The sequence below is a fragment of the Tiliqua scincoides genome, chromosome 7 (genome assembly GCF_035046505.1).
Source record: "Tiliqua scincoides isolate rTilSci1 chromosome 7, rTilSci1.hap2, whole genome shotgun sequence".
Lineage (NCBI taxonomy): Eukaryota > Metazoa > Chordata > Lepidosauria > Squamata > Scincidae > Tiliqua > Tiliqua scincoides.
This window is the reverse complement of record NC_089827.1, coordinates 65,247,759-65,260,108: the sequence shown is the minus strand read 5'-3', so window position 1 is coordinate 65,260,108 and position 12,350 is coordinate 65,247,759. Positions and strand designations below refer to the sequence as shown.

At 45.0% G+C, this 12,350-nt stretch overlaps 1 protein-coding gene across 1 annotated transcript in view; it reads right to left on the bottom strand.

Moving 5' to 3' along the window:
- EEA1 (early endosome antigen 1) overlaps positions 1 to 11,939 on the bottom strand; it is a 57,275-nt gene extending 45,336 nt beyond the window's left edge. The window contains exons 1-2 of the mRNA XM_066633383.1: positions 11,810 to 11,939; positions 6,280 to 6,372 (exon numbers count right to left, since the gene is read on the bottom strand). Coding sequence (XP_066489480.1) covers positions 6,280 to 6,372; positions 11,810 to 11,833 — 117 coding nt within the window. The 5' untranslated portion in view covers positions 11,834 to 11,939. The remainder of the gene's footprint in view (positions 1 to 6,279; positions 6,373 to 11,809) is intronic.
- Positions 11,940 to 12,350: the final 411 nt, after the last annotated feature.

Genomic DNA, 12,350 nt, shown 5'->3' with positions numbered 1-12,350 from the left:
GGAAACCTAATTGTTTCTAATTGTTTATTTCAGCTAACAGGAGGCTTGGGGAGCCAAGTGGAAGAGTCCACGGGGCTCCTTGCACCTCCAGAGACCGGCACTATTGCCAGGTAAGGAGGAAAAGACCCCTTTGTCCTTGGCAGCGGCTTGATCCTTGAGACCACATCACTGCCATAGCCCCACCCTCACAAGCACTTGTGGTTCCCAATTTCCCAGGAGGAGTTTGGGACTACCAAGGTAGACATTTATAAATAAAAATTCACGAGTAGAATGGGAGGAAACCAGCACTCATGCAGCAACAATGCAATCCAAGTACAAGTTTCCTGCATGCACATACATTTACATTTAGGGAAGAAGTAACATGAGACAGACATAATAAGGCATTAGCTTCCAAAGTCAGTCCTAGACTCTTTACCTACATAACAAACCACAACAATAATTATTGCCAACTTCTACCTTATGGTGGCTGCTGTAAGGATTGCTGAAATAATGTCCCAAAACTCGCTGAGATTATAGAAAAAGTACTAGATCCAACTTAAAACTACCAAATATGGAAATTCACGCTTAATAGTCACATGTAATGTAGTTCTTATTAACATAGAAAAATTTAAAAGATCAGGTTGTAGTTCCTATGCAGGTCCCACAGACAGCAGTCACAATTTTAAAAATAAAAATAAAATAAAAATAAAATAATATTTTCATTTGTTTACAAGTAATATTTATTTATTATTTGCAAAACGAGCCTCAATCCACTTCTTGTAATGCAGTTATTCTGAGGAATAGCCTCGAGGGGCTTAGTTATGTGACCCCAGCCTTCATCTGCCCCAACTATCCCTGCCTCCAGTTCCCCCGTCATTGATGGAACTGGGGGGGGAAACCACTCCAGAAAAAAGACTCTCAAAAACTTTATCTCCCTATATTTACACAAGCTTGCAAACTGCAGGAGTTCAGCTGTTTGCAGGGCAGTTAGCTGCCTGATTTTTGAATAGCCTCAGGGCTTGAGGCAATTAGATACCCGAACTTTCCATCCCCCATGTTTTCACTGGAGGCTCTGCAGGACCCACCATAAAACAGGACCTGACCCACAATTTGAGAAACACTGGGCTAACCTAACTAAAAGCAGAACTGATCCCCAAAAATCACCTGAAATGCCTTCATAAAGGATATTGGGTCATATCAGAGAGGCTTGTTTGCAATACCACAACTGAAGAAGCTTTCAGTCTGTCTGAAACAAGATCAAGCCATAAATGTTCTACTCTCCCAAGCAGTCTAGTAAGTTAGAACACCCCCCTAAATAAAAGGACAAACCAAGATGAACTGCTTAAAGAAACGATTTGCCAACTATGAACATGTCTACATAGCTACTATGCACCTTTAATAAATTAATAAACTGCATATTATATTAATCTGTCAATAGAAGTCACTTTTCTTCCACATCCAGATGGTGGCCTCTACAGGCCTCAGAAGTTTCTCCAGAACTGAACTGGGAGAGAGCAGGCTGGAGTGAGAATCGGGCCAGGGGGGTGGAACTGGCAGAAGCTGCCACTGACTCCTATGCCCCCTCCCAACCCACGAAGCCCTACACAGGCCTCCTTGGTTCTGCACCAGCAAAATAGCTGGCACAGCTCTGAGGAGACCCATTGGGGCCACCCAGCATCGACATGGGGTACAGGAATATGTAGGTTCACTATGACATACAGAAAAACAACATCCAATAATTTATTAAACTGTTCAAATATCTAGATTAAAAAAGCATGCAAAATTATTTTCTACTATGCAAGGGCAAATCTTCAGTACTTCAGATTTTTTTTTTTTAAGAATAGTTGCAAAGAAGAAAGAACATCACATAAGACTCCTTACACCTTTTTTAGCATTACCTTATTAGGGATGCAAAGAAAAATAAGGATAACCTCTATATCCCTTGAGCAGGTATTCTCCAGAAAAGCTGAAAAGGGCCCACACCAAAGCAACCAGAAAGGAAAAGCAATCATTGGTTACAAGCAACCCATAACCATGCCGCTGAAGCCAAATAAACAAGACCCACAGTAACGGCAGGTAGCTCACGAAGCTCTGGTCTCCTTGTTTTGGTCCCAACGTGCGCATTCTGGTAATGTTCATTCAGATCAGTAGCAGAAACGTACATTTTCATACACACTGGACAGATGAAGCCCTGTGAAACAATTGCTTTTAGGCATGGACCTCTTTAAAAAAAAATCTTGTAAACAAAGAGAATGGCAAACAGGTAGAATAAGGTATTGCTCCGTATCCCAATCCCAGCATCTCAGAATTATTTCATCTTCGTTACTCTTAAGATAAAAAAGAAAAAGTGAGTGTATCCCCACCATCTACTCTGAAAATGGTTGCCACGGCATCCTCCTGAACACAACCAGGCAGCCACCGGCAGCTCCTTGGGGGAAGGGAACTTTTTTTTCCCTTGGGTACGGTATGTAGTCCTGCAATGGAGTTACTCAATTCTGCGGCAACCCTTGGATCGCCGTAGAATCAAGAGCCTCCATGTCAGACGGCAGACCCAACACAGAGGCTCTGGATGCAGAGCTCCTCCGGTCCTGTTTCAGAACTCCCATGGATTTAAAAAAATCAGTGGATACCAAATCAGTGGAAATAGCTTTAAAGACCCACTTCCAGGTTTCTTGCTTCTCCACTGTCGCCCCAGAATGCATTGGTATATAGACACTATACCACATTCAGCCACTAGACTGGGTTTAATAACGGAATCTAGTGCAATGAAATTACTGTATAGTTATTTAATAGCGTGATGATAGGAAATTGGATTTTGATGCTTTTTTCCTTGTTACAAGGCATTTAAAGGTGCACCTCTGTATCAATGGTATGTCAAATCAGTGAATACCAAGGTTTCACCAGTATACCTTTATTTTTCTTTCATTAGAAGGATCATCTTGTAAAAAAGAACTACATCACTTCCAAAAGTGATCCTATTTGCTTAAAATAAGAACCATGTGTACATTAAAACAATATGAACATGACTTTAGAGAACTGAAAATGCCCATGCAGTACTACATAGCTCAATGGCTGGGTACCTTGTTCCTAAGTTCACAGGATATCAGTCCTGTCCAACAACCCCTTTCCATTACCACTGTCTGCACATTACCAGTCTGCACAGTCCCTTTAAATTGTGGTTTAAAAATTGTTTTTCTTACAACGATAGAGCAGCAGCGACCTTCTCTCTTAGCACTGGTACACTGAAGAATGCAAAGTAAAAGTATTAAACAGTTCCACATTGCATTCTGGGAAAGTCAAGGAAGGGTGTCGCAACCGTGGCACGACCCAGAAATAGCAATTCTAATCCCCTAAGGGCACAATCCTAACCAGGTGTACTCAGCAGTAATTCCTATTTTGTTCAATGGGGCTTACTCTCAGGAAAGTGTGGTTAGGATTGCAGCCTAAGACTGCTTGCCTGATGCACTGCTGCTCCACTAAGCGAAGAAGAGCTATTTTTAAACTGCAATTTAAAAGGATTTTTGTCCCTTCAACAGATCAGCAGGGTCCTTCTTGTCCACAGTAGCCAACTGCGTTGAGTCAAATCCGCGGATAGTCAAACCACGGATGAGAAGGGCACACCTGAACAGTATTTAAAACATGAAAGAAGTAAAAGACTGTGGAAGGAACTACCACAATCAAACCTGGGCCTTAAAATTAAAAAACAAACACACACACACACACACACACACAAAATCATTTATCCTTTTTTATTTTGTTGCTTCCCACCCAGACAGTTAACTGACACAGTAATAACCCACGTTATCTAAACCAGCATTTGAAAAAATATGATTTCATATACAGCTATTAATTCGATCAACCCTAGAAGAATTAATTGCAGGATTAATTTTACTCTCATTCCATGAAAAAGCATACTATGTATATCAAGTTACATACATACTTGGCATCTAGAAAATCTAAAAGAGCTATATAAACCTCAGTCTTAAAGAACAAAAGAGCAGTCCTGCTGGATCAGGTCAAAGACCCACCTAGTCCAGCTTCAGTGGCCCACCAGATGTCTCTGGGAGCACACAAGACAACAAGAGACCTGTGTCCTGCTGCCTTCCCATGCACCTGACATTCTGAAGTAATTCTTGTGAGTTAAAACAGAGTATTATCACATCTCAATGTCACCATTTTCACTTCACAGCAGTATTCAGTGTTAATTACTTGGTAATGAAATAAATGAGAGATGCTCAAGATGTAACCCATTTGTTTTGCTGTGGATAGCACAGTGGAATTCCCCACTAAAACATACTATAGTACTCGATAAAATGCATTAAAGGGTGTCTTGAAAGGGAATGACAAAACAGAGTTTTCCAGCACATTAGACCAGGGGTGTCAAACAAAAGGCCCGAGGGCCAGATGCGGTGTGCGAGAGCTTTTAAACTAGCCCTCGGGCTCTCAGCTGCTAAGGTGTTACTGCTGAAAGGGTGGCTCGCATGATAATTGGGCTGTGCTATATCTTGAAATAAGATCAAAATTTGTGTATCTTCTCTTCTGTCATTTGCAGCTAATGTGTTCCTAAGTGAGAAAAAAGTGCTTATTTCTGGTTATGATGACCTATTAAATGACATTATTTCTTGCCAAATGACATCACTTCCAGCCCTCAGTAGGCATCATAAATGCTATTTGGCCCGCTGTATGAAATGAGTTTGACACCCCTGCACTAGACCGACTTGCGTGCCATACCAAACCAAAGAAGAAAAAACATTTCCCTTGTGCCCAAGCTATTTTCTACTTGTAGATACAACACTGAAATTTGAGATCCCCCCCAAAAAAAAATTTGCTGTACCCAATCAAATGCATATACGTATATTCAATATTTCAATTCTTCACAAGGCTATTATTACACTCTGATGTAGGTTGACAGTTTGCAATAATCATAAATCATACAGCAAATCAACATAAAAAGTTGAAATGTTGTAGCATACTAAAAAGTCCAATATAGGTAAGTCTGCAGAAAGACTCGATATCACAATTTCATTTGGTATTTAAATAGCTGGAGCTTAAATACAGTCACTTGCTTTGTTTCCTAAAGCTAGTAAGAACTGCCTCCAGGGAATTAGAAAAGGAGATTCTATGAACTGAAAAACTTTGTTCTTTTTGGTCATCAATATCAAACAAGTATATGGGGAGACAGGCAGAGTAGACATGCTTAGAACTGCACTATATCAAACCCCATTTAGTTCAATGGACTTACTCCCTGATAAATGTTACAGGATTTATGTTTGAACGCTACTGATTTTTTGAGACATATTTGCAAGGCCTCAATCAGTCTTGAAAGACTATGGTATAAGCCAGGGATGCCCAAACCCCAGCCCTGGGGCCACATGCGACCCTCGAGGCCTCTCAATGCAGCCCTCAGGGAGCCCCCAGTCTCCAATGAGCCTCTGGCCCTCCAGAGATTTGTTGGAGCCCGCACTGCTGACGCAACTGATGCAACTGCTCTCAGCACGAGGGCAACTGTTTGACCTCTTGTGTGAGCTGTGGGATGAGGGCTTTCTCCACTGCTTGCTGTTTCACGTCTGTGATGCAGTAGCGGCAGCAAAGGAAAGGCCAGCCTTGCTTTGTACAAGACCTTCTATAGGCCTTCAGCTATTGCAAGACCTTCATTCATTCATGTAAGTTCATCTTTAATATATTCATTTATGTAAACGTATGTAAATTTATTCAAATTTTAAATGTAAATTAATTCTATTTTTCCCCAGCCCCCAACACAGTGTCAGAGAGATGATGCGACCCTCCTGCCAAAAACTTTGGACACCCCTGGTATAAGCCTACAGCACCCAGTATTCCCAGGCAGTCTCCCATCCAAGTACTAACCAGGTCTGACGCTGCTTAGCTTCCGAGATCAGACGAGATTGGACATGTGCAGGGTAACAGCAGCCCCTTATTCAGAACTACACTATGCCGGATACTGGGAATATGTTGATTTTTTGAGAGATCTCCTACGTACACATACTAATGGCTATTTTATTTGGTTAACTCGCTTCTCAATCCTCAGATTTCTGTGCCAGAAAACTCACTTCTCAATCCTCACATTTCTGTGCCAGAAAACAAGTATGGAATTTGCCAAAATACTGCACCAAACACTACATAAACCAACATTTTATGAATACTGCACAACACTGCAACTATACCAATGGTAATATTAGGGCTAGGGTGGAGGCATCCCAAGAAAACATTTTCAGAGAGGCAGGTGAGATCCAAGGTTAGGGGGAAAAACATCTAAGCTCATGTACTATTGCAAAACAATACCTCTGATGTGCTGTCATTGTTGACATCCACTGGATTTCCCGGGACTGTAGATGATTCTGAGTCAGCACTCTGAGACCCAACTCTGCCCGGAGTCTGAAAGAAAAAAAAATATTACAGTATCCAATATTTGATGAGTCCAGATCTTTAGCAAGGGGGAGAGTAACTGTCCCTATTTACTCCAACATAGCTTCTTTGTATTTGTATTCATAATAACATTATTTAATGCCTTGAACTGTCTGTATATGTACAAACGAACTGGATGAGCAGACTTTTCATAGCCATAACAAACACACATGCAAGCAATGTTCATCCTTATAGCAACATCTATGTGTAAGTAGCTGTGGTTCCTGCACTCATACAGAGAAACCTGGAGCACAATCCTAGGCATTGTCTACTCAGAAGTAAGTGTTTCCAATGGAGCTTACTCCCAAGAGTGTGCATAGGATTGCAGCCTTAAGCAGTTGCTTGAATTACTCACACATTGGGAGACAGCACTATGTGAACTGTTTGAGCTTACAGAAGGCACCAAATAAGTTTGACCTTTTGACAGAGAAGGTGAAAATATATGCTTTTCTGATCACAAATACCTAGTCATTTTTAGTAAGTTATGCAACAAAAAGACCATAGTCAAATACAGTAAAGCCTCCAATAATGGTGCTTCTGTCAGCACTGCTTTGTTACAGCACTCTTTGCCCAGAGTTGTGTTACTGTAATAGCTGTAACAGAGCATTCTAGCCAATCAGCATCCATTTTCTTCTATCGTGTCTCCTATAGCACTGTTTCAAACAGCACTTGGCTTGTCAGGAACAGATACCCAGAAGTATTCCTGCAATGCTTTGGCTGCCCAGATCATGGAAACCAGAGTTGAATGAATATGTATGCCAAACACACTTTACATATATGCTACAAGAAACACCAATGTGTATGTGCATGAGTTTTCCACATGAAGTGCAAAGCTCATTTAAATATTTTTAAAAACACTGACTTTTAAAAATATGATTGTACATAATCGGTGGCACTTTAAAAAACTTTTCCAGAACAGCTGAACTTAAAAAAAATCAATCCCTATGGAATGCAAATGTATCCCACATGTCCTTGTCTCTAAACTGATGTTATCATGCCTTATAGAGTTTAAACTGGTAACCATTTTAAATCTTAACCATCATAAACAAAGGGAAAGCTACTCAACAGTAAAATATTAGTATTTACTACTTGGAAAGGTTTAACACAACTTTACTCTTATTTTAGAATAGTGTTTCTTAATCTATAGTGTTTGACGTGGTGTCTGGTGGTACTCGCGGGACCTCTAGACACCTGCCACCCAGCAGCAAGACCAGGAACGTGATGTAACAAATAGTGGCTCAGCGGGCAGAGCTCCAAAGCATGTTTTTCCACACTCAAAAAAGCCCTCCAGTCCATTCGGAGCCTCTTACTGGTATTGGTCATATTGCATCTGGCCTCCCAACGCAGAAGTAACTGGCAATGCTATCACTGCCAGTTACTTCCGGTGGTACTTCAAATAGGTGGACTATGTAAAGTTGTACAGTGGAGGACATGTGTTGAGACACTGATTTAGAATGTTACAAATAAAGTCAAACAGTGACCCATGGGCAAACACTGCACAGTTAAAGAGATAATTAAAGAGGATATACTTCAAGCATTTAACAAAAGTCTACAAAGAGTGCATCCTTTGCTCTTTTTTGATTTGGGCACAATCCAAAACAATGGGCCATGTACAGCCCTTTATGCTGACGCAGGAGTGTTTCAAACATGCCACAAGGCATGTTTGCAACAACCTGAAAGTTGGCAGCTGGCAAAGACACGCATCATCCTCCCATAGCCAGATCCTAGCCCAGACCTGGTGAGTTTACACCATCCTAAGGTCAGTGCAGGGGGTTGGGGGGTGGAGGGAGGGTGGAATGGGGCACTTTTGGACACGGGGATGGCAGGCCAGTGGACGGACCAGGGGGTTGTACCTGAATAGTGCATACTAATTTACTCAGGTTGCAATCCTATCCCCACTTACCTGGGAGTAAACCCCAGTGACCATAATGGGACTTTAAAAAAAGTGTTGGCAACCTTCAGTCTCGAAAGACTATGGTATCACGCTCTGAAAGGTGGTTCTGGAACAGCGTCTAGTGTGGCTGAAAAGGCCAATTCGGGAGTGACAATCCCTTCCACACTGGGAGCAAGTGCAGTCTGTCCCTGGTCTGTCTCCCTGGCTATGATGGGCCTTCCTTCTTTGCCTCTTAGCCTCAGACTGTTGGCCAAGTGTCTCTTCAAACTGGGAAAGGCCATGCTGCACAGCCTGCCTCCAAGCAGGCCGCTCAGAGGCCAGGGTTTCCCACTTCTTGAGGTCCACTCCTAAGGCCTTCAGATCTTTTAATGGGACTTAAAAGAAATAGTAAAACAGGTAACAACAATGTAAACTAACACAATTAAAGGGAGGTCAGCTACAGGAGGCAGCTTTACAGCTATAGGTGACTATATTTATTGGCTGGGCAGGGTATCTGAGCTCTTACTAAGATAGTATGTTTGCAATTCATCCAGTTTGGCTTTACAAGCCAACAGAAGAACAGGAAAGTTCACTTGATTACCATGGGTATGAGCCTGAAAGTTTTCACCACATACATTTTAAGCAAAGATACAACTGACTATGCCTTTTTATACGACCCAGTACCCCTTGCATATATCAAAGGTTGTGATTAAGGAGGTGACAAGCAAGCGTACCAAGAATGCAATGTAAAGAGTACTCTGGACTAAAGATCACAGGAACCCTGTGCCACATTCTGGACCAACCCAGAAATGTGATTCACAAAGCATTTCCACCATTCACACTCAAAGAGGAAGTAGCATAAATAATCAGACAATAGTAACTTCTGCCTTCCAGGCTTTCTGAAGTATCCTTACCAAGCATGATCATTTTGCTACCTTCTTTCAAATTTCCTTCAGGGGGGAGATCGAATTGTGACCAATGATTTTTTTTTGCAGAACAATCCCTATATTCTCAACTGCAATGAACCACAAAAGAGATCAGGGATGAAAGCACTGTGGATACTATCACATACAGAGGCTTACTTTTTCACCAGGGACCTACAGCCCAATCCTATGCATGTCTCAGAAGTAAGTCCCATTATAGTCAATGGGGCTTACTCCCAGATCACTGTGGATACAACAGCACCCTTAGGGTGCAATCCTAACCAACTTTCCAGCTCTGACATAAGAGCAATGCAGCTTCAAGGTAAGGGAACAAACATTCCTTTACCTTGAGGAGGCAATTGTGACTGACCCCCAACTGCAGGATGCAGCACATGCCCCATTGGCACAGCTGTGTCAGCTGTGGAAAGTTGGTTAGGATTTAGGTCTTAATGATTACACAAGCCTGACTTTGTGATAGTAAGCAACACAGGTGGGTGTTCCACTCATTCCATTTGCTACATATTACTACTAGCTTGTACATGTGGACAGAGACATCAATGATACCAGGAATGCCAATATTTTCCCCTCAATGAATTCAATTTGCAGACCCAGGTTAGAGTAATCATTAAGTCCCTGGTTAAAAGTAAGCATTTATATGTAATATTGTCCATCATGCGCTCAGCCCTGATCTCTTTTAAGGTTCACTGCAGCTGAGAATATAGGGACTGTTCTGCAAAAAGCATTCATTCATTCAGTTCCTCATCCTTGACGCCTCTCTCCCACACAGCACATGCCAGTAGCAGAACAGTTATGTGCAGATCTGGCTATTTGTCCAAGGGGCAGATTGCCACTCATAAGAACACAAGAAGAGCCCTGCTGGAGGCCCATCTAGTCCAGCTTTCTGTATCTCACACTGGCCCACCAGAGAGCACACAAAACAATAAGAGACCTGCATCCTGGTCCCCTCACTTGCATCTGGCATTCTGAGGTAGGCAACTTCTAAAACCAGGAGGCTGCCCATATCCATTATTGTAACCTGTGATGGACTTTTTCTCCAGAAATCTGTCCAGTCCCCTTTGAAAGGTATCAGGTGCTCCCACCACATGCTCCTTCAGGTGCCACCACCACATCTTATGGCAAGGAGTTCCACAGACTACTACTATCATGGCAGCAGGTAGTAAGCTTGTAACGGACTTTTCCATTTGTGATGGTCCCCTCACTTGCATCTGGCATTCTAAGGCAGCCAACTTCTAAAACCAGGAGGCTGCCCATACCCATTATGGTATGTAACCTGTGATGGACTCTTCTGCTAGAACTCTGTCCAATCCCCTTCGAAAGGCATCTAGGTCAAATGCCATGACCGCATCCTCTGGCAAGGAGTAAATATTTCATATATTTAATATAACTAAATAAATATTCAAATATTCAGCACCAACTTTGGGATGTGTTGGCTGTGAGAATACACCCCAACCAGCTTCTGTAACTTCACAGGGAGAGGCTGTCATCTGCTGTTACGCTTAATAACTAATAACACAACCCTGAGAACAGATCCCATCATGAGTAATGCCTTCCTTCCAGCCTAACCAGAGACACCTCCCTGTCAGAGCTGTGATAATTAACCCTGCCAAGCGCTGCAGCCTGGAGCCACTCTGGCACAGCCAGGCCAAAGCCTTACACATATAGGAAGGGAGAGACTCCATTTACTTCACAGGTGATGCCCCCTCAACCCATCCCCAGGCACAGCCTCAAGGTGGAGCCAGGAACTCCCCACCCCCCATTCCACCTCAGTCCCCAGCCCTCAGACAAGCACCAGCCATGTTCCAGGTTGCAACCCTATCCACACCTACCTGGGAGTAAGCCCCACTGATTACAATGGGACTTACTTCTAAGTAGACCAGCCTAGGATTGGGCTCGAAGGCTGCAAAACTCCCACCTACCTGGGAGTAAGTCCTATTGACTATAATAGAACTTACTTCCGAATAGACATGCCTAGACTTGGCTGTTGCCCTTTCCACACCTACCTGGGAGTAGCCCCCATTGACTCTAATGGGACTTACTGCTGAGAAGACATGCCTAGAACTGGGCTCTGACTGGGAGTAAGCCCCATTGACTATAGTGGGGCTTACTTCCGAGTAGACGTGCCTAGACCTGGGCTCTGAGGCTGTCATCCTGTCCCCGCTTACCTGGGAGTAAGCCCCACTGATTCTAAAGGGACTTACTTCTAAGTAGACCTGTTCAGGACTGGACTCTGAGGCTGCCACCCTACGAACACCTCCCTGGGAGTAAGCCCCACTGACTGTAATGGGACTTGCTTCTGAGTAGACCTGCTCTGGACCGGGCTGCGAGGCTGCCACTCTCCCTGGGAGTCCCCCCGTGGCTGGGGCTCAGCCGGCCTGCCCGCCCACGGCAGCAGCGGAGCCCTGGCTGCCCACCGCGTGCGCGGGCGGGCGGGCGGCGAGGAAGGCCCGGGCGCGGAGGAAGCAGCAGCGCGCCCGCGGGGCGGGGAAGGGAAGGGCAAGGAGCGCCGGGCCGTCCACGCAGGCCGGGCTGCCCCGCCGCCTCCCCGCGCGGCGCTGCGAGGGGCCCGCCCGCCTGCCTGCCCTCCGCTCACCCGCTGCAGGATCCTGCGGAACATGGCGGGGCGCAGAGGCTCAGGGGCGCCCCGGGACCATCCTCCGCCGCCCGGCCTGGCTCGGCGCGGCTCGCCCGGCGCTCCCTGTCAGCCAGGCACCGACGGCAGGGGGAGGCGCTGCCAGCGCGCGGGGAGGCGGGGCGGGGCTGAGCTGCGGCGCCCAGCTCCTCCCTCCCCGCTCCGGAGTGCCAGGGCTCCCTGCTCACTGGGCCTCCGGAGGCTGCGCTGCCGGGCGGGGGCGTAGCTGGGGGGCGCCCCCCGCCCCCTCCAGCTACGCCACCAGGGCCCCTCCTGGGATGACTCTGTGGAACTCCTCGCCGCAGGGTGTGGGGGACCCGAAGGAGCACGTGGGGGAGGCCGCACCTGAAGGGGGGTGGGGGCAAGGGGGGTGTGGGGAGGCAGCACCTGGAGGAGGGGGCACAGGAGCATGTGGTGGGGGATTGGACAGATTTCTGGAGGAAAAATCCATCACAGGTTACAAGCTTACTACCTACCGTGATAGTAGTAGCCTGTGGAACTC